The sequence below is a fragment of the Pelophylax lessonae genome (genome assembly GCF_965119305.1).
Source record: "Pelophylax lessonae genome assembly, chromosome: 3".
Classification (NCBI taxonomy): Eukaryota; Metazoa; Chordata; class Amphibia; order Anura; family Ranidae; genus Pelophylax; species Pelophylax lessonae.
This window is the reverse complement of record NC_138770.1, coordinates 77,273,192-77,296,219: the sequence shown is the minus strand read 5'-3', so window position 1 is coordinate 77,296,219 and position 23,028 is coordinate 77,273,192. Positions and strand designations below refer to the sequence as shown.

Sequence of the window (23,028 nt, the reverse complement as noted above, 5' to 3'; positions counted from 1 at the left end):
GGGCCCCATCAGGTAGGCTGTACGGGGCCCCATCATTCCTAACAGCAGCCCTGACCCCAATCACAGCCGCCAGGACACTCCCCGCCCTTCTCTCCTAGGACCCGCCCCTCACTCGCAGGAACCCAATCAAGCGCTGACGTCACACCGCTCTTATAAGGCGAGTGTGGGAGGTGGTAGAGGAATCGCAAGGAGGAGCTGGTGAGTTTTCAGGGTGGGGGCGGAGTCTCAGCGGGATGTCATCACACCTGCTGTTAGCGGGCGAGAAGTTTCTTTTTAGCTGGCGCTGATGCCCTTTGGCTGTCTTGTCTTTGTAGTGTGATCTCTCTACCGACCGGGATATGTCATCACTCTGCACCGGAGACTCCGACATGGCTTCCAACGGTACCGACACCTCCGATCTGACCGAGCAGAGCCCCGAGCAACAGGTGAGGAGCCCGGGGAACCCTCTGTTACATTGTATCCCCCGGACACCACTGTCTGCTGTGTATTCTATCATTCCAGGAGCGATCCTGTGTAACATTGTAACCAATCATCTGTATTGTGTATTCCAGGATCTGTCCCCTGGGGATAAGAATCATGTCTGTGTTCATCCATTCCCATAGACAGATCCTCCAATACACATGACTGTTACAATGTTACACAGGAGCTGATATTTCTATATTGTTCCAGTAATAGGATCTGTTCCCAGGAACTATGAATGTATGTAACATTGCAACCATTCACCTCTATTGCAGGGGTGACCTGTCCATTGGGGGTGCATTGGTGCTGCCCCCCCCCCATCCATGCGTCTGGCCCCCCCTAATCTCCATGCAGGGTGCTGGATGCATGGATGGATTCCTATGGTCGGGTTTTTTTTTCTTTTTGAAGCACATGATTAGAGCCAGAGGCTCCACTAGGCTTCAAAAAATAGGGTGGGCTCCAGGAGCAGAGCAGTGCGCCCTGAGCCCACCCAGTTGTGTGACAATAGCGAATGAATATTTTTTATTTTCACATGAATTCTCCTCCTGGCCAATCAGGAAGTGGGTCCTGAGACTCGTTTCCCAATTAGCCGAAAGAAGCCATGCCATTGGCCGAGGAGAGAGGAGACGCAGGAGACCGATGGAGAAGCTGCCGACTGCCCTCATGTCCAGGGTGAGTGAGCCGGCCACAAGGGAGGGGTGGTTGTGTATGGTGTGGTCCATCTGCTGCTCCCTCCCCTGGGCCATGGAGCACCAGCCGCCACTGCATTATTGTATATTAGAGCAGTGGCCTCCAACTGTGGCACTTTATATGCATGTATGCTGCCTTTGTGGGTCCCCCATGATTTAAGGTACTATTCCTCCCACTGATGGGTCACTTTCCCTCCCTCTCCTCCATGATTTAAAGCGGAGTTCCACCCTGGTATACTTTTTTTTTTTTAATAAAAATACCCCCGGGACAGTCAGGGCTAGTACATTCCACTATGGCTAGCCTCTGATCTGTCCCGGGTTGCACTTACCTTTTAGGACGAATACTTACCTTGAAAAAGTATTGTCCAGCGCTGCCATCTCAGGTGTGGGCAGCTTGAAGCCAGCGCGATCCTCTTCTGCGTCCTCTTCTGTCTTCTTTGGTCCCACGATGCACTGCACCGGCCCCGCCCCCGCCGTCACTTCCGGTGCACGCGCGTCATCCCTCCACAGCTTCTGGGCATGCAAAGCCAGGAAGTGACGACTCGCCGTGGCCGCCGAGGGGAGGAAGAAGGAAGTATATTTTCTTCTGTATGAGGTAAGTAAAAAAAAAAAAAAAAAATATCCATTTGTTTTTCAGGTGACCTGGAAGATGGAGGTAAGTGTCATTTTAGGGTGGAACTCCACTTTAAGGTACTATTCCTCCACCCCCCCCCCCCATGGTTTAAGGTAGTATTCCTCCCACTGATGAGGCACTATTTCCCCCCCCCCCTCCATGATTTAAGGTACTATTCCACCCACTGATGGGGCACTATTCCCCCCCCCCCCCCTCCATGATTTAAGGTACTATTCCACCCACTGATGGGTCACTATTCCCCCCCCCCCTCCATGATTTAAGGTACTATTCCTCCCACTGATGGGGCAGTATCCCCCCCCCCCTCCATGATTTAAGGTACTATTCCTCCCACTGATGGGGCACTATTTTCCCTGTCACAATCTGAGAAGTGTCCGTAATTTAAGAATGTCATTGCCTTGGTAATGGATTCTTAAAGTGTTTAGTAAGAACTGCCTGAATTGATGGCAGTGTCTTGGTGCATACTGCCCTAAATTTGGATGTCAGCTGACAGGTTGTCAGGCTGCTGGCAGTGGGTCTGGACAGACACCTCCACCTGCAGCTAAAAGCCTGAGCTCCATGCATTGGGCCTAAACATCAGGGTGCATGGGACCTAAAGGGACATTGAGACAAATTGTATTTCCCCCCCCCCAAGAGAAATTGTCTTGGCTTATGTCTTGCGTTCCTGCTCTGGAACAACTGTTCTAGATTTCTCGTGTTTAGGTTCTGCCAAGGGGTGACACGCCCCCTAACGCTGATCTGTTTGGTGGAAGCCAGTGCTTCAGCATGGTCATGTGATTCACTGTCAGGGCTTTGAGCAGCAGCTTCTTTAGGGCTGCATCGACTCTTTATCCTTTTTTCAAGGCTTTAAAGTGGATCTAAAGGTCGGTTTTTACCTTAATGTATTCTATGCATCAAGGTAAACCTCTGGGAGCAGCTCCCCCCTTACACTCACACCTGATTTCCCCCCCCCCCCCCCCCATCTAAATCCAGCAATGTGCGAGAGTAGCCGCTCTCCTGGGTCTCTCCCTCATTGGCTCACACAGCAGTAGGAGCCATTGGCTGTGTGGGCAAACGGAAAGTCTATTGAGGTTTGTCTCTGCGAGTACCCCCAATTAGTAAGCTTGCTATGGGAGGGGGGGGGCACTAAGCAGGAGGAGCCAGTCCATTGGCAGGGAACCCAAAAATAGGATTGGGACTGCTCCTGTGCAAAAACCATTGCACAAAGCAGGTAAGTATGACATGTATGTTAAAAAAACAGCCTTTAGAATCTTTCAGGTAGGGAACTAGAAGGTACTTTAACCATGAGTTAAAGGTATGATGCACCTTGAACAGAAATCAGTGTTTTGATGGATGTAATGGGGTCAGTCCACCATGAGCTTCTATTGGTGGTTGGTGGATGCTGTAGAAATCCATGTAAACGCCTTGCTATCTGTATGTCCCAGCAGAAACCATCTGACTATTTGTACTCTCAACCTGTCTGAGCCAGTCGGCAGTAATTCCTACACAACTGCCACCCTGGTTCAGACCCAGTGCCTGGAAGGTGTCCAAAAGATGGCATCATACTGGTGAATCGATTTTCATTTTGTGGGGGGAGGGGAGATGAGTTGAAAGGCATAGGGGGCAAGTAATACAATGTGTTTTTGGTGGTGCTTGTTTTGCTGAACCAGCCCATGGCTTCTTCTGTCCTAGGCACTCCCAACAGCCAGATCATCCTGCCATGGTATCTGGCTGTTTCTATCCACCTGAAGTCATGTTCCTGTTCCCCCTCCACCTTGTGTTCCACCTCCTATTGTGTGAAGGTGCCCATTTTATACAGGTCATGGTATAGCTACTAGCTGGTCATTCAACTGGACTTCTATGTTGTCATACTTGTCCAAGCTGCTGCTTTAGTTCACAATATCCTCAGGTTTGGCCTTCATGTTTGACTTTGTAGGACAGGTGGGGTTATAGTAACTCTGATATCTGATAACTGTAGGCAGGCCTGGCCAATGGCTCCGGGTGCCCCAGCAAAGCCAGTGAGACCCAGAAGTGAGGGGAGAAGAGCTGCAGACGTGCACAGCGCTGGTTTGAATGAGGGCTCAGGTATAAGAGGGGGCGAGAGGCCAAAATGCTTAAAGCGGAGTTCCGGCCGCATAATCGATTTTGTGGCCATCCGCTTGCTTTTCGTCACCTGAAAAGGAAATGGATAGTTGCTGTTTTTTTTTTTTTTTTACTTGTTGTAGAAATATACTCTTTTTCTTCCACTTCCTCCCTTGTGCCGTCACTTCCAGTTTGCAATGATTCCTGGGAGCTGAACGCCATCGCTCCCAGGAATCAATGCGACGGCACCGACCCCGCTCGTCACTTCGGTGCGGCGCCGCATTCCCTGCTAAACAGCTTCTGGGCATGCCCAGAAGCTGTGGAGGAATGCAGCGCCGCAAGTGACGTGCGGGGCCGGTGCAGGCGCATTCTGGGAGAAGAGGACACAGAAGAGGATCGTGCTGGCTTCAGCTGCCCACATCTGAGATGGCAGCGCTGGAGAAATTTTTAAAGGTAAGTATTTCTTCTTGTAGGTAAGTGCGACCCAGGACAGTACAGACGCTATCCATTGTGGAATGTACTAACCCTGACTGTCCTGGGGGTATTTTTATTGAACATTTTTTTCATGGCAGGAACTCCACTTTAAATATTTTTACATTAATAATGTACAAAATGCATTCAGGTAAAATTTGGGCTTTAGCATCGCTCTTAAGTATTCCATGTGTGGATATTTTTACATTAGTCCAGCTTGTACCAGTGTATCTATGCATGCTCTATACCTGTGGGATCCATCTAGAGTTTGGATTCACTGTATTATGCATTGCTACTCCAGTGATCTCCACTTACTACTTGGCCCCATGCTGATTGGCTGCCCTTTATGTTAAGCCTAAATGCAAGTGAGCATAATGAAGGAATTCCTAGGCAGAGGTTGCATGGAACCTCTCAAAAAATGTAGATGGCTCCAGGCTCCATTTTTAACTGAACTTTTTTTTTTTTATGGTTTGTAGCCTCATCTCCATGACTCCAGTGTGATCTCATTGGCAGCTCAGGAGGTGGAAGGCCTGCATTTGATTTTAAGGGTGGTCAAATGTCTCCTTCTGGATCACAGGAGTGCACTTAAGCTGATTCTGGGTCCTGAAAGAGCAAGCTTATGTTGGAGCCACTCTAGTCTCTGGAAGGAACCTGACCATGTTCAGATCCACCCAGATGCCTGATCAGCAGCTGGCTCGGCCTTTCAGCATGTAGCTAGCTGTTCCCCTTCCTGGCACTCTGTAATTACTGGAGGGGCAGGGTGAATTGTCACTACTCTGTTCTCCAACAGGGTCAGAACTGAACGATCAGCAGTCATGCAATTGCTCATTTCTTGGGCTTAGAGCTGGCAAGGGACATCTGCAGAATTTTCCCATGCTGCAACATTGGTGTGAACTGTTTGCAAAACTTTTCTCTACAGTTCGCTTGTCTGTTCTGTAAATCTGCTTATTTAACTTTAAATTTTGCTCAAGGGTTACCACCTACTTGAGCACTTTCTTTACCAAAAAAAAAAAACTTACCTGATTTGACTTTGGTTTTGTTGCTGGATTTGGATAGATCATGTAGTCTTTTTTTTTTTTTTTTTTTCTCTAGAATTTGGTGGAACGTGTTGCCAATATACCCCTAGTGAGCTCAGCCTGCAGTATGGTCAGTGGCGTATACACCTCTACAAAGGACAGTCATCCCTACATCCGCAGTGTGTGCGACGTCGCTGAGATGGGAGCAAAGACCTTAACTGAGGCTGCAGTCACTGGATCAAAGCCCATTGTAAGCAGGCTGGAGCCACAAAGTAAGTGGTGATTGCAATTGCATTGGTTATAGAAAGTAAACATTACTGGACACTTAATACAGCCAGCATAAAAAAACTGAACCGAAAAATGTATAATATTAAACCCCAGTTCTTGCTATAACCTTCATGTGAATTGCATTTCATGCAAATAGGTGTGGTGCAATTTGAGCCCATTTATTCTGAATGGGTTCAAATCGCACTGCTTTGCTCTCGAAGTATAGGCATCTTTTTTTATATTTGATAGTTGGGGCATTTGGCGTCCTGGGGGGGTGGCTTTTTTTTTCTTTTTTTTTTTTTTTTTTGCTCTCCTGCTGGGTCTGGTTGTAGATCTTAAGGCCTTCATATTGGGGGTCCCTGACCACATGCATGTCGACCGCGCTGCCATCTTTAGTGTGGGCAATGGAAAATATTTTTCCCAAGTCCTCTTCCAGGACAGCTTAATTGAGATATAGGCTCCTCCCACCTAGCACATGAAACGCGATACATATTAGTTTAAATACAGGTGAGAGGCAGATTCAACCCCTCCCCCCCCCCCCCCCCGACAGGGATCACTCAGAAGTGGGTGTGGTCAGGTTCCGTGCTGGGTGGCAGGAGTGGGGAGGGGGGGGGAGAAAGAGGGAGGGACCCCCTCTCCCTTTAGTTTGTCTGGTGGGGCCTTACCCGGTCCTCAGATGCAGAGTTCCAGCGGTGCCTGTTCGGGTGCTCGTCCCAGGTCTCCTGTGGTGTGTAAACCAGGAGATGGGGAGGCTCCGGCCTGGCATTGTCTTCCACCCTCATGGGAGGAAGCGGGAATCCGAAGCGGAGGGTTCGGATGGGGAATCCACCAGAACCTCTAGCTACAAACTGACCCTGGAAGAGGTGGGGGCCTTCTGGGGGCTATCCACACTTCATTGGGAATTCAGGAGGAAAAGACCTTGTCCCTCAATGATCAGATGTATGTGGGTTTAGGCAAACCTAGTTTTCCCAGTACATGAGGTCCTGATAAATGCTGTTAAGGAAGAATGGTGGGATCCAGAAAGAGCCTTTCTCTTCCAGGGCTCTAAAGGTTTCCCTTTTCCAACTTTGTGGTCTGGAACAAGTCACCAAAACTGGACGCAGCTTTTTCTCGGGTCTCTAGACATACAGACCTAGCCTTTGAGGATATGGGTTTGCTTCCTGATCCCATGGACAAAAGAGCAGACTCCATGAAAAAAGCACGGGACTCATCCTTGGGGAAATCTTAAACCGGAATTTTCAAGCCCTTCCTCGCAGAATGCTCATTACCATTACCAAAATGCAGGAAAAAGGCCTCGGCCATACACTCCTCCCTCAAAGCTGAAGGTAACACTGAGGGAGGTAGGAGGGGGGTTTTACACCCACGTCTTTGTGGTACAAAAACCCTTGGGCAGTTAGACTGATCTTGAAACTAAAGCCCCTGAATCATTCAGTTGTTAACAAAGTTCAGGATGGATTCGATCTATTCAATAACTATTCCCCCCCCCCCCCCCCCAATTATCATGGCCTTAATGGGACCTCAGACGCCTAACTGCACATTCCCATTGCAGAAAAGGGCCAAAAATTCCTCATGTTGGCAATTTCAGGCCCTCCCATTCGGGCTAACCTCTTACCCACCCCCTGCATGTTTATCAAGGTCATGGCAGAGACCTTGGCATTCATGCACCTTCAAGGTTTGTCAGTCATCGCTTACCTAGATGACCTGCTGCTGTTTGCTCCTTCTCAGGAATAGTTGTACAGGGATCTCCAAAAGGCAAGGCGTGTTTTGGAAAGCCTAGGATGGTGGCTGAATTTAGAAAAATCCACCCTAGTGCCGACACAAAGGATCGTGTTCCTAGGCTACGAGGAGACTCCACTATTCAAAAGGTCTTTATGCCTCTCAACAAACAAAAATAGAGTGGTGGGCCTGTTACAAAACAATCAAGCAATCTCGGTAAGACAAGCCATGTCGACACTGCGGTTGCTTACAGCCGCTATCCCAGCAGTACAGTGGGCGGGTCTACATTTCCGTCCCCTACAGCTGTTAATCCTAGAGGCCTGGGACCACACTCGGGGCTCTCTCGATTTTGTTAATTCACATCCCAGCACAGGTGAAAAGGTTGCTGTGGTGGTGTGAAGGCCTCAAATCTATCTCAGGGCCTCCCATGGGTCCAGACAGCTTACAGCATTGTTGCCACGGATGCTTCCAGCATTGTCACCATGGATGCAAGTGGCACAGGCTGGGGGGCCCATCTGGGGGTCCAAGCTAGTGCATGGGTCTTGGGGGCCCAAAGAGGCGAAGCAATCCTCAAACTGGAGGGAACAGAGCAGCAGAACTGGCCCAGAGCTTTCCAGGGGGAGTTACCGGCACACAGAATCCAGGTCCATTTGGACAACTTCACGGTAGTGACTTGTGTCAACCGACAAGGGGAACGAGGAGCAGTGCCCTGTGGGTGTTGGCAGAGAGGATCCTTCAGTGGCCGAAGCCCAGGTTCTCTCCCTTTTCAGCTGTTCACCTCAGAGTTGAACCAGTTGGCAGACTTCCTCAGCAGAAGAACCGTAAAGGAGGGCGACTGGACTCTAAATCAGGAGGTTTTCAGTTGGGTAACCCAAAAATGGGGAATACAAAGCGTTGATCTTTGCCTCTCAGCAAAACTGTCGCCTTTTCCCTGAGCAGATGGGACGGAGCTCTTGGAGTAGACGCCCTCGCACAAACATGGCTCTTTCCCAAATGTTATGCGTTCCCTCTTCGCAGTCCTGAGAATTTCAGGAGAAAATACTGCTGATTCTCATAGCACCACACTGGCCGAGGAGACCATGGTTCTCGGTCCTAAATTCTAGCAGTGGATTCTACCAGTTTGGGAGGATGTTCTCGATCAGGGCCCAGTACTATGTCCACAGGTGCAACTTTGGAACCTTGCAGCCTGGCTTCTAAGGAAGAACTATTAAGTAAAGGATTTTCAGACCAACTGGTGACAACTCTGCTAAAAAGAAGGAAATGCGTAAAAAGCAGAAAGAAGGAAATGGGGAGCATTTACCGAATAACTGGGAATAAGCTTTGGTGCGCAAGAAGCTCCTTAGATGTAGGTAGCCCAGAGACAGTACTCCAATTTCTGCAAGAGGGGGCAAACAAGGGTCTAGCTGTCAGCACCCTGAAACGCTAAGTTTTGGCTATTGTCGTCTTGGAGACATCTTTGGCAAAGGATCCCTGTGTGATTTGGTTCTTTAGAGCCTTAAACATGCAAAGACCGGCAGGAAATCTCCCCTTTCCTATGTGGTATTAATCTGTGGTCTTACAGGCTCTCCTGAAAGAACCATTTGAACCTATAGCATCTTGTACGGTGAAATTTTTAACCCTCAAGGGTTTTTTTGGGTTTTTTTTCTCAGTGGCAATCCCTACCGCCAGAAAGGTTAGCTCGAAGCCCTTTACTGTTAGAGCACCTTTTCTGCAGATATTTTCGGATCGCATTATTTTTAAAATTGATCCGGCTTTTCTTCCTAAAGTGGTCTCACAAAAGTTTCATAGAGACCAGGAAATGGGTTAACTTTTGTTCAAATCCGGTGAAGGAACAGGAAGTAAACTTCAATAGGTTGGACATTGGATGTTTTCTTCAATACATAGCCATCACAAAGAGTTAAGGAAATCAAATTCTTTTGCTGGCACGAATAAGGGTGCTAAAGCATCTAGACGTTCATTAGCCAGATGGCTTAGACTAGCCATTAGTCAGCCCTATAGTTTTTCTGGGAAGGAGGTGCCTATCAAGGCACATTCCACTAGAGCTATGGCAGCTTCTCAGGTGGAAAGAGCTGGGGCTACCCTGGAGCAGATCTGTCGGGCAGCAACCTGGTTATACAACTTTTACCAAGCACTACAGACTGGACCTACTGTACACTAAAGATCAGGCCTTTGGGCGAAAGGTCCTTCAGGTGGTTGTCCCACCCTAAGAGTAAGTACTCGCTTATCCTCAAGGTGCCTGTCCTGAAAGACAATAAGGGAAAAATAGTTACTTATGGGTAATGTGTTTTTCCAGTAGTCTTTCAGGACAGCACCGTTACACACCCAAAGGTTTAGGTTCTCTCAAAGGTGCCTGTCCTGAAAAGACTACTGGAAAAGACATTACCCGTAAGGAACTTATTTTTCTACTCGCTGGATGAGTTGATCAAGGGTCTGACTGGTGGGGAAAGAGTACTCTTCCTCAATCCTCTGAGCAGTAAAGGAAGGCCCCTGCTTAGTACAGGGTGCTTTACTTTCGTAGACTTTTTATTTATTTATTTTTTTTTCTCGTGCCTCTGGGGTGCAAGGAAAAGGTTCTGGTTCAGAGCTTCTGGAGGGACTAGGAAGCACTGGGGCAAGCCCAGTCAGCCCGGTTCTGAGGACAAGTGCTCTTCAGCATGAAGGGGCGCCCTCACCTGCTTCTGGGGTGGGGGGGCATCTGCACTTTCAGGAACCCTGGACTTCCTTCATTCAAGACAAATGGGTTCACAAACTGATTTTATTCTGGGTACAAGATTGAATTTTGGTCCCGGCCGGTGGACAGGTTTTTTCACCTGTCTCCGGATCGTTTGAAAGATCCCTGGGAGGCTGTGCAGGATCTCCTGGCTCAAGGAGTGGTTGTGCTGGTTCCTCTGCAGGAATGCTTTCAAGGTTTCTATTCAAACCTGTTCAGTGCCCAGAGTGCAAGGTGCATCCAATCCTGGATCTCAAGGCTCTTAACCACTTTGTGTGGGTGCAGAAGTTTTGAACGGAGTCCATTCGGTCGGTGGTGACATCTTTGAATCGGGGTTTTCTGGCCTCCATTGATGTCAAAGATGCATATTTGTATGTTCCCCCCCCCCCCCCCCCATATTCCAGGGACATCAAATCTCCACTTTGCGGTGACAGAGGAGCACTTGTGGGGTTAACCTTGGTCCCGCTTCCAGAGGTTTTTACCAAGGTCCTGGCCCCAGTGCTGGCCTTGTTACGTCAGGAGGAATTGCATTTTGGGATAGCTGGATGATCTCCTGTTGTGAGCAGACTCATTTGGATCTTTGGGAACATATCAATTACAGTTCAGACCCTTCAGGAATTCAGAGGGAAGATAAAGTTAAAAACTGCTGACTCCATCTGTATGGGTCACACCTGGGGCTGACTCTTGCCTCTGCCCTGGCTAGCGTTTTTTCTTCCCTTGGAAAAGCTTCAGAAGTTGCAAAGGGTGATCAGGTTGCTGCTGGAAACCGATCGGTCTTCCCTACAGACTTGCATGAGGGCCCTGGGTCTGATATTATCAACCTTTGCGGCGGTCCTGTGTTTTTTTTTTTTTTTTCCTCACTCGAGACCTCTGCAAAAAAGTTCTTGCAAAATGGGAACAGGGACCCTCGGTCGTTGGGACCAGAAGATTTGTTTGAGCCATCTCACAAGGTCAGCTCTATCCTGGTGGATCCAGTCACCAGCTTTGTCGGGGGAAAGTCCTTCCTGCCTCTGTTCTGGACAGTGATCACCAGACACCAGCCTGTCGGGCTGGGGTTGAGTGCTTGGGAAGCTGTGCCCAGGGGACTTGGTCAACAGTCTTCCTTGCTGATCAATATTCTGGAGCTCAGAGCGATCAAGCCTTGCCTGTTCCACTGGACGAGTCAGCTACATGGGTCTCCGGTTCAGATACAATCGGACAATGGCACAGCCATGGCTTACATCAATCAAGGGGGCACCAAGAGTGTCCTGGCGGCCATGGAGGTGGCTGAGATTCTGGTTTGGGCAGAAGTTCATGTTCTGGCTCTTTCCGCAGTCCACACTCCAGGCGTGGAGAATTGGCAGGCAGATTACCCGAGTCAGGTGTTGGATCAAGGGGAATGGTCCCTTCATCCGGAATTTTAATCTCCTGTGTCCAGTGGGGACTCCAGAGGTGGATCTGTTGCGTCTCACTAAACGGGAAAGTTCAGATGTGTTTGTGGCCAGGTCTCGGGATCCTCTGGCCGACTCCAGGCGCTTTGGTTCTTTTGGAGCCAGTGTTGGCTGATCTATACCTTTCCTCTGCTCGTACTCCTGCCGAGGTTTGTTCAAGGGGTGGCTGAAGGCATTTTGGTCATTCCAGACTGGCCCCGGCAGTCTTGGTATGCAGACTTGCTGTCTCAGGGACCGATCTTCCATCCTGCTTTACAGTCGCTGACTTAACAGTGTGGCTATTGAAAGCAAGGTGTTGAGGGATAGTCCTTTCTGACTCGGGGATTCCTATACTTTTGAAGGCCAGGAAGATCTATCATCGCAAGTGGAAATTGTACATTTTCATGGTGTGAATCGCTGCAGCTGCACCTTTGCTATAGCTAGGGTTTTGGCTTTCTTAAGGGGTTGAGCAGCGATTGGCTTTGGGCACTATCAAGGGCCAAGTGTCTGCCTTGGCTATTCACTTCCAACATCTGTCTGCTACTGATGGCTTGATTCGCACCTTTGTTCAGGGGCCTCGTCGTCTGGCTTCTCCGAGGAGATCCCTGTTGCCTTTTCTGTTCTTTAAAAGCCTCCCTTTTAGAATATTAGGAGATTTCTCTGCTTTTCTTACCGAAGGTTGCCTTTCTGGTGTCTGTTACTTCTGCTTGCAAGAGTGTCTGTGTTGGTGGCGCTGTCCTGTCTGCCTTATTTGGTGGTCCAGAGATAAAGTGGTACTCTGACCTAATCTGACTTTTCCTTAGGTGCCTGTGTTGGCTTCATCTCAATTAAGACATTGTGTTGGCTGCCTTATGTCCTAGGCCTAAGCATCCCAAGGAAATTGCCTTGCACTCTGGATGTGGTTCAGTCCTTAGTGCACAGACGACCAAGTCGCTGCTTTAACTTTCACTACTAACAAAATTCTACAAGGTTGATTTGTTGGCATCTTAATGCTTCCTTTTGGCCGCAAGGTTTTGCAGGCTGCAGTTTCGTAAGAGAATCTTTATTTCTCTTTAGGGTTTTTTTTCTCCTGAGTTAGCTCCTGTTGCTCTGAGCTTCATGTTACCCAGTTTAGCCTTTGGAGTTTACATTACGATCTGGTTGCGTTCTTCCCACCCCCCCCCCATGCCTATACTGTTTTGGGACATCCCAATGGGATAAGTATGAAAGCTGCGCCTGTCAATGAATGATACAAATCCAGTTCTCTAAGAACCTAACCGTAAAATCCTTTTCTAAAGTCCATTGAAAAGACGCAGCACCCGCCCCTCTGATATAGGGATGGGTTTTTGTATCTCGCTGCTTACAACAAACTGGTTTGCTGGAGCAGAGGGTGTGGTGTTATGCCTATGGGGACAGCCCCATGGGTGAATGGTTTTGTTTTCCGTTTAGTTGGAACAAGAACTATTTTTTTTTTTTTTTTTTTTTTTTTTTTCTTGGGTATCAATTTGCTTGGCATAACATTTTTACATAACATGTCATGCTTCAAAATTGCACAACAAACCTTGGTACTTAAAACTCCATAGGCAACGCTTTAACAATTTCATGGGTTACCAGTTAGAGTTGGGAGGTCTTTGCTCTTGCTCTAACAATTGCAGCGATGCCTCATGTGTGGTTTGAACACTTGCATATGCTTCTGCGCACAAGCTTGGCGGGGTGCTTTAATTTTTTTTTCTTGCCTTATTTTTACACTAACAATACAATAGTGAAGCTGCAATCATCCAATACATAGAACAGTAGGTCAATAAATGGTGTATGTATGTATTACACAGGTATAGTAGGATTGTGGTGATATACACGAAGTAATAGACTTCAATGCTGTAAACAGGGTCTCCTTATGTGGTGCTTTTGCAAATATTATAATGTGACTGCAGTGCCAGTCCTACAATATTTAGGTGACGCTAATGGATGAAGTAAAACTAGAGTGATATTAACCAATTTATCATAAAACAAGATGGTACAGGTGCTGTAGATAAAATCAGAGTAAGGTCTCCTCTTTTTTTTTTTTTTTTTTTTTTTTTTTGTATTTATCCACCTTTGCTGTCACCCAGTCAGTTCTGGATCACTGGTATCCTACTACAGTTTTTATAGTAGCACTAGCAAGCACCTTACTTGGAGGGTAAAATTATCCAATTGGAACACTAGTTCTGGTGACCTAGGTGTCCCCAAGGGCTTTCCTTTCAGGAATCTGCCCCCACTTTCTGTTTGGTTATGGAACATGAAGTGAAGAAATCCTTGTAGTGAGACACAGCAAAAATACAGGGGTTATAACCGTTCCTTGCTCTATCCAAAAGATTTGGGGGGGGGGGGGTTGCCTAATCTGCATCTAGTAAGATGAATCTCTACCACAATCTGCCAATGAAAACTGCCACTTGTGTAATTCAGGGTTCTGCTCCTTTGTCAGAGTAGCAGCAATGCCAGACCTCAAGCCTTTAGAACCCCATATTTAAGTGTTGTGACTTAAGTAGGGCTCAAAGAAAATGGGTCGCCAGTTCTGCATGGATTGATATGCTGTATTAACTTATTTCAGTTGCAGCCGCTAACGACCTGGCTTGCAAAGGTCTGGATAAACTGGAATCCTCTCTACCTATTCTCCAGCAACCAGCTAAAAAGGTAAGTGCCTACTACATAGTGGTTTGAAATGCTCTTACAAACTTTTCGTTGGTGGTCACCTGACTTGGATCTGCCAGTCTAATCAAAATGAATCTTAATGTATCCTCTGCATAAAGGTAAACCTTTTCGTTTATCAGAACTCCCAGACCTCCAATTATACTTGCCTGGGGCGATCTCGATCCAGCAGTGTGAGTGCTCTTGGCTTTGTTCTTTGTTACTGGTCTGAAAGCAGTGGGAGTCATTGGCTCTCGCTGCTGTCAGTCAAAATCGGACGAGAGTGGGGCAGAGCTGCCCTGTCTGTCAGTGGATGCAGATGGGGCGGCTTGAGAGGTAGATTGCCTATGGTACTTTTTCTGCATTTGTGTAGCAATTACAGAAACCAACAGAGCAGTATGTGGGCACCTACAGGTGTTGGTTTTAAGGTAGGTGTATGTAAAGGTAGTGTTGGGGGGGGGGGGGGGTTTGCATAGTTTTGATTGAGCAAATTTGACATATTGGGTAATTTTAAAAGGGGTCCTGTTTGTAAATTATAGTCGGGACTTACTTTAAGCTTGGCAAGTGTGAACTTACAGAATAAGTCCAACACTAAAATCCCGGCATCTACAGACATCAACAATCTTAACACTATCTGTGAAGAAGAAGAAATCGGTATACATAACTTTTTTTTGCCGATTACCCGATCCCACACTGAGATGTCAGTGGGTGCAGAGGACATCAGCCCCATAGTAAGTTTATTAAGGTCGCCGTTGTCTGCTGTGTCCTCTGCAGAGCTTCCACTGCTGGAGATCTGACTGGATTGGCTTGAAAAAGGTATGTATAACATGTATTTGCAGGGTTAGGTAGGTTAGTGTTGGACTGTCTTAGAGATTTTAGTGTTAGGGTGGCTTTCTTACATTTTAGGAACTTTATTAATGCAGCTGAATGTTTCATTAGGGACCCCATCTTCTCTAGGTCTTGGACTAGTAGAAGTTCAGATGGCTAAGTGTACTATAATAACCCTGTTGCACATATTTGCTTAAAATATCCAATACATTTTTTTTATGAACTGTTTATGGCACTCATTACATTTCATAACTCATTAAATTTCATAATAGTCAAAACAATTTGTCACTTCATGTAACACTGACTCCCATCACTCTCCCGCTCTGCAGCTTCCCAAAGGTGGGTATGAGTGGATTGCTTTGTGTGGTTCCAGATGTGCTTCTTGCAGCAGTTCCTTGCATGCTAGATTGGTGGGCAACAAGAGTCCTGCTACTGCATTTCTTGCAGCAGTGGTATGTATGAAATCTTTGTTGCATGATAAACCTTAGACTTTAATTTTCTGATTATCAGCTCTTTTCTGAACCCTGAGCTGATTAGTAAATCTTCTGCAAGAGGGCATGTTCTAATTCACTGAAATGAGTGGGGGGCTGATTGACACAAGTAAACCAACTTTGCATAGTCTCACTTGTCAAGCCACAGCAAGAAAACCTACAGTGGGCGAAACAAAATAAGACTTGTTCCTAACATAGTCACGGCTGGGAAATATGCAGTTGTGTAAGAATATAAAGTCAGAGCAAACAGAATGTGATCTGCCACCTTGCATGTCTAGTTGCCTCCATCCTTAAATATGTACATGAACAAAGCCCAAGATGTGGGACTTTAAATGAGGTCAACTAGACAAATACATTTTATTGTATGAATCACATGTACAACCTATAAGGACACACAGAGAAGGGACATGTGGTAGGTTATATAATTCATATTAAATAGGCATTAATACAATTTTACAAGAATACAAAGTGTTGGTTCTACCAAAGCCAAGGGGGAGCCTACAGTGGGATGAACAAAATAGTCTTGGTCCTGCCAAGACACCTGAATTCTTTGACCATTTGAGTGACCTTTTTTTCTTCCCCCCTGCAGGTGGTATCTGATGCCAAGTCTCTGGTGACAGGAGCGCGTGATGCAGTTGTTGGTGCAGTTACAGGCACTGTGACAGGTGCTCGGGATACTGTAACTGGTGTGGTGTCTGGTGCTGTGTCCGGTGTCATGGGCCTGGCAACAGGAGCCATTCAGGGCAGCATCAATGCCACTCGATCTGCAGTTCCCACAGTTATGGAGTCTCATGTGGGACAGTTTGTGACCAGCAGTGTGGACACTGTTTTGGGGAAAACTGAGGAATGGGTTGATCACTACCTTCCCATGACAGATGAAGAACTATGTAAGTAGCTAAAGCAGCCATATGTAATAGTTGGGTTGTAGTTAGTAAAACGACACAAACTAAGAGGTTGTGTTGCAATGGTCATGTGCTGCTTCTCCCTTCCTGTCCACTCAGAAGGGTCAAGCCCTTTAAGTGATAGTGAATTGCCAGAGGTCTGTGTATCAGAGCTTTGTGCCTTTAGCACTGACAGAAATGTAAGTTCTCTGGGAGATGTAACTACTTCCACCTTGCACGAGTTTAATCTTTTTGCAGTTGAACCCAAAACCAAAGATGTTGCTGCTCAACAATCATTAGAGATGGTGTCTGCATTTGTTTTTCTTATGGGTTTTTTCCCTCTCCAGCTGGTGGTTTGGCCAGTAACACCACCTGGCATGTCCCCACTCTGGATGAAGGGCACCTTGGACAGCAGCTTTGTCAGTTGGAGGGTGTAAATGTACTAGAGCAGGTTTAAATAGGCTAACAAAATTAAACAGAACACCATGTGTACCATTTTAGGCAATGCTTTAGAACATATAGTAATGGGGGTCATAAACTGACCTAGTCTAGGTTGTAAAAAGCATACTAGACTAAAGACTTAGTCCAGGTCTGTCATTCACCCACGCTAGCCAAGTAACGGGTACACTTTATGGGAGGCATGGTAAAGCAGTTCGTACTTGACACAGTTGATCCAACCAGAAACACATCATGCTCATAGCATCTGTAATGAGCCAACAAGTTGGCTGCACCAAAATCCTGAGTAGTGTTTGCCCTGCCCAGTTCTCCCTTGCTGAACTACAGAAAACCTTAATCTTTTATGAAGAGTGGGCGAGGGAAGTATCCTGGGTCCAGGGTTATTTAAGCAGACCTTCCCTTTTAGTAAAATTCCCATCAGCTTCAGCATGCACCTCTGAACAGGAGGACAAAACCTTTTCAAAATGGTGGTGTGGGAGCACACTGGCTGCAGAGAAGCAGTGTGGATTTAAGCAAGCGTACAATGTGTTGTCAGTTCTTGCAGGTGAAAGGGGGTTCTCTTTAAAGGGATGAATCTTAAATCTGCATATATTGCAGCGGTGTACTATGTAGGGGTTTTGCCCCCTGACCTTCACATTTCTATAGCTATAAAGGTTTAATGAGGATGTTTTAGACCAGTAATGAGGATGTTTTAGACCAGTGTTTCTCAACTCCGGTCCTCAGGGCACACTAGCAGGCCATATTTTAGGTATTACCTTGGGGAGATGCAGACTAGAATACTGCAATCACTGAGCAGCAAATATCACTTGTGATGTATTTCAGTTTTCTTGCAAACCTGGCCTTTTAGTGTGCCCTGAGGACCGGAGTTGAGAAAAACCGTAGTTGAGAAACACTGTTTTAGACTATGTAAGTACTTAATGGGCATAGTCCTGGGCACAGGTTCACTTGAGTGTTCATGACTGGGATAAGAGCTCTTTACCAAATCTTGAGGCCAACATTACAAATATTCAAAGACTATACTTGACACTATAAAACTATCTTGTTACCTGGCTGAAGGCAAACACTTGAGATTTGAGAGCTTGTTTCCTGTTGAGTTATGTAAATGTTTGTACTGTAATGTATTGTCGGAATTTTTTTTTTTTTTTATACAGCCCAGCTTGCATCCACTGTGGAGGGTTTTGAGGTTGCACCATTGCAGCAGCAAAGAGATCAGCAGACTTACTATGTGCGCCTGGGCTCCTTGTCTTCACGAATTCGTCACCGTGCTGTAAGAATATTTAATAATATCTCACGCTCGTACTTCCATTATGTCAGAATATTTATACTGCTCTGAATATAACGGTGTCTATTTGTGTCAATAAGCAAGGAGAATCTCCACTTATTTCCACAAATCAATATGTAGCGAATTCTTTTTAATTTTTCTTTTTAAAAGCATATACTAATCTTAGTGAGTACAGTCTACAGTATGGAATATATAAAAATATTTATTCACAATATATGATCAAACAAGAAATGACACAAAAATAACTCTACAGAAAATACTAACTTCAAACAATCAATGCAATGTGATGTTTAGCTCAATAATGAAAGTGAATCTGAAACGAAGTGAAGGCAAGATTACCATTTCTCCAGGTATAGCATAAACCATAAGTGTTCTATATAAACGGACCACAATTGTCTGCGGATTGCATAGCCGAAAGTCGTTTCACTGCAGATGGAGCGAGAATAAGCCATGAAAAACGGAAGACTAAATTCGCAATAATGCGCTAAATCTGATATTAATAAAAATGTATAAACAAATCAGCTTTTTAGATAAAAATCTACTATGGTTTATACGGCTGGGATTGTAATCTTATTACCCTTAAATATGCAATATAAAACCTATGGAAAGAAATAAACAAACAATATTGAATAAAATCAAATAACACAGCAAGGCATATTTACCACACTTAAGATGGCTGCTAGCTTCAAATGGTCGTTACCAGAGTCCTAAGATGGACGCCTTTCTTAAGATGGTGGACAGTGAGGGAGGAGTTTCTTTTGACGTCCCTCAAAGTTTCAGATGAATGATGGAGCAAGATGGGAGTATGTCTGGATGAGTCTATAAATGGGATGTAGTAGTGTGTGATGTATGTGTATTGTATGTTGGGCAATGTAATGTGTCCTGTCTCACATCTGGGTTCTCTCTTTTTTTGTTATTGAACAAAGGACTATTAAAATTACCATAAGTTAAACCCAGAGGGAGGAACATTATCCCCATTGGTTGGGATAGTCTATACCTTAAGTGGTGAGGTCATAGTCAAACCTCTCCTAATTAACCCAATACTTGTATAACAAAATTAAAGGATGATTTCTCTATGTTCAAGACTAACTATAAAACACAACATAAAACTTTGTCCATACACTCAGTACATACATAAATGTCCATCTAATCTCCATCATTCACCCTGGCAAGTGATGCCATTTCAATAATATTTATATAATATAATATTTCTATATTGGGAAATATCTAAATTACCCCAAGACTGCATTTGGTATTTCGTCCAAAAAGGGCAGTATTGTACCGTTCATTAGATTTTGTGTTTAAAATAATTAGAACAAATCCTTATCTGATGACCTTATTGACCTCTTGCTAGTGAAAGTCCATTAATTATTTGAATTCTGCCATAACTGTCAGACATTTGGACTTGGATTGGAAGATCTATTACTTGGTCTATTCTAAAGCAATTCTTATATAAACACTCCTACCACATGCCTTTAAAATGAAGTAATTTAAGTGGAATTATTTTACCTAGTAAGATTTGTTATTTAGCAAGAATATAAACCTAACATATGGTAGACAAACCATTTCTAAATATATATGTATATGCCTTACATAATGACATAATTATGGCTAATATCTTCTCACACACAATGGATCTTAAAAATATATTTTCTAAATGAACCTTTTCATCTTTAGAATACAATTAAGGGGATATCACCCCCCTTACATCTGGTATAGCGTCAGGCTGACTGAGTCTTATCTGATAGAGATGTCAATGTATCACCTTATTTACGATCTTAAAAGAAATACAAAGACCTCTGTTGAAATTCTACTCTCTTGTAAGACCTTTTGCAAGAGGACATATATGAACTTTCCTTCACCTTCAAACAAAATGGAAACTATGTTGTTCAGAATCTATATGAGACTGAATATACATGGCTCTTTAAATCCATTTTTATAATCCCGACAGCGCATACCAGCACTCATTGGGCAAGGTGAGGAGCGCCCAGATGAGCACTGCAGAGGTTCTGTCACAACTGCACCAAACTTTTGATCTGGTAGGAGTTATTGTACATTAATGCATGTGAACTGTCCAGCACAATTGAAAGTAGTCATTGTCTGCTTTTTGTCCCCTCCTCACATTATTTCAAGGTGGAGTCTTTCAATCAGAGTGTTCAGGGACGAAAAGAGAAGCTGCACCAGCTATGGGTTGATTGGAGCAAACAGCAGCCAAAAGCAGAAACCTCTGCTGCTGGTGAAAATGGATGTGGGGATCAGGTAATGGATTATGAGAAATGTGGTCTGTATTAGATTTATGAATGTGGTAAATTTGATTCCTTCCAAATACTAATGTACATTTCAATTGAATAAAAATACCTTTTTCATAAAACCAAAAAGCCAGCACCACTTAATTTTCCTTTAATATGAAAACCAACTAAGTTAAAAATTGTGAGGCCACGTGACCCAAGCGGCTGTGACTCCTCCCCTGGCCAGATATTGGAATAGTCAGCTAAGAGTTTACAGGAAGTACAATGGACTTGTATGTATTATGTAGTGATTGCCCCGATTCAGAATATGGCTTTTGGTATAGAGGACAAAAGCGCAATGACTGTGGTAACAGATCGCCTGACAGCAGCAGAGTCATTGGTTCAAATCCTAACCATGGCACTACCTGCCTGGAATTTGCATGTTCTGCCTGTGTTAGTTTACTTCAGATATAAAGTCTGCTGGTAGGTTAATTGGCTCTAGTATGTGAGTTGGGGAGCCTTATATATTGTACATTCACATCAGTCCCTTACTGAGCTTGCAGACTATGCATTAATATTTGCCACATTGTTGGTGCTATAGAAGTCCCTGTAATGGAGGAATGCCAATTGCCCTCTTGATAGTTTAAAGTGTGAAGAATACAACCATGATCCCCCAGCTTCCATCTTGGAGTAACATGCATCAATTTATTGTACATGGGGAGTGGTGTTCCCAGGTTTTCCATTCACAGTACCTATGGCTCTCTGCATGTGTGGTTGAACTTGGGTAAAACATGGTTCATGTAAATTCCTCCCAGGCATAGGAGAAAGTGTCCATAAATATTACATTGTGTATTCAAGACAATTTGCACATCAAAAGTACGTGCATGCATATAGACATCTTTAACGACTATTGCATTTTGGGGGGTTGTCTGCACCAGAATTGGTGATTTCTGCAAATCACCCTTCAACTTGCAAACCGTTTTTTTCAGGGCGTCAATAACTTGACACTCTGCAATCGGTTTGCATGAGTGGGTTGCGATTTTGATGCAGTGTGGAATCCGCAGTAAATTTGCACCAATTCTAGTGTAAACCGGAGCTAATACAACAGAAGCGCAATGAACCAGTGTGAAGACCTACATAGAATATTTTTCTTAACCTTCATATTTAAGTGCATGACTTTTATATATATATATATATATATATATATATATATATATATATATATATATATATATATATATATATATATATATATATATATATATATATATATATATATATATATATATATATATATATATATATAGCTATATAATACTGTTATCTTTCAGTTTTTGGCCAAGTGCATTTTTATTTTTTGGCACTGCAATTTCCATTTTGGTGTACCTTCTAACTTGTCTTTTCTGTCCCACTGGACATTTCTGCTGTCATAAGACTTTACATTGTGAGTAATAGACTTGTCTTCTACAGGCACTTGACTCCAGAGTACTCAGCATGACCCAAATGATGACTAAACAGCTTCAGACCACATGCTTCACCTTAATATCTGGGGCACAAGGGCTTCAAGCCAACATCCAGGAGCGCATGCAGCACCTGCGACAGAACGTACAAGAACTGCACACCTCATTTGCCTCCGATCGCTCACTTGGTGATCTTTCGGCTGGAATTCTGGCACAGAGCCGTGCAAAAGCCACTCAGGTTCATGAACACGTCAATGAGCTTTTCAGCTATGTAATGGCAAACACCCCGTTGACTTGGGTGGCGGGACCATTTGCCCCTCAGATTGTTGAGCGTCCAGAAACTCCAGAAGACCTCAAAGAATAAGTGACTGGATGCTCTGCTCTTTGCTTTTGTAAAGGGAGTTGGAGGGGGGAGATATGATTCTTAAAACAAAGGTGTTCAACACAATGTAACTGCACTGAATCTCCTCTGCTGCACTTTTTTCCTAAACTAGCACTTTGTAAACTTCATTCTGAAACTGCCTTGTATGATTGTCAAAATACACTAACATGATCTGAAGCTGGTTTCTTGTGCGCTTTGTGAAATTTAAAGGAAAGTGGGTTTCATTTGTATTAAACAGAGGTGAAAGCTTTTTTATTTTATTTTTTTTGAGGGTTCTTGCGGTTTGGCCCTGGCCTGGAGAAAGAACCGATCAAATCCCTCCCCCCCCCCCCCCCCCCCCGGGCAAAAAAACAGAAAGGAACCCAAGAGAAAGTGGCGTTTTGGTAGAGGTAGGCAAAGAAGAATTTGCTCCCCCGCCCCCATTCTGTTTCAAGCATGAAAGATGCAAAGTGATGCCAGAGGCAGACTGTCTCACTTAATTTCCCAGTGGGACGAAATCTCAGTCAGTCCTTGATTGAGAAGAGAAAATCTATGAAGGCTACAACCTAGAGGTTCTCGTCCAGTCCAAACCACAACACAAAAAAAAAAATTGCAGTAACATCTCCTCCCCACCTGGGATATGTCCTATTAAAAGGAATCCAGAAATTGGTGTTGGTGGAACAGTAAGTGGTAGTGCCAGAAGTTTAGCTTTACCAAGGCTTTTTACTCCCATGTTTGTGGTACCCAAACCCTTGGAAATGGCATCTTATCATAAACCTCAGACTGTTTTAACAAGTTCCTTTAAACTAAATGTTTTCCATGGAAGGTATTTATGCAGTACCCAAAAACCTTTTAAGGTGTGTTTTTTTTTTTTTTATTTTTGACTATAAAAAGATATATTGTCTGAGTATTTTATGACTAATCTGGATCTAAGGGATGCCTACTTGCATGTTACGAATAATCCGGAAA

General features: G+C 44.7%; 1 protein-coding gene across 1 annotated transcript; it reads left to right on the top strand.

The window, feature by feature from the left end:
* The first annotated feature begins 347 nt into the window (after positions 1-347).
* Positions 348-22,076, top strand: LOC309551090 (perilipin-3-like). The gene is made up of 8 exons (XM_082251538.1): positions 348-425; positions 5,404-5,599; positions 13,996-14,078; positions 15,981-16,278; positions 17,880-17,994; positions 19,965-20,049; positions 20,144-20,269; positions 21,709-22,076. Exons 1-8 carry the CDS (start codon positions 369-371, stop codon positions 22,060-22,062), a joined length of 1,314 nt encoding a protein of 437 aa, XP_082107664.1. The 5' UTR covers positions 348-368; the 3' UTR covers positions 22,063-22,076.
* The last annotated feature ends 952 nt before the right edge of the window (positions 22,077-23,028 follow it).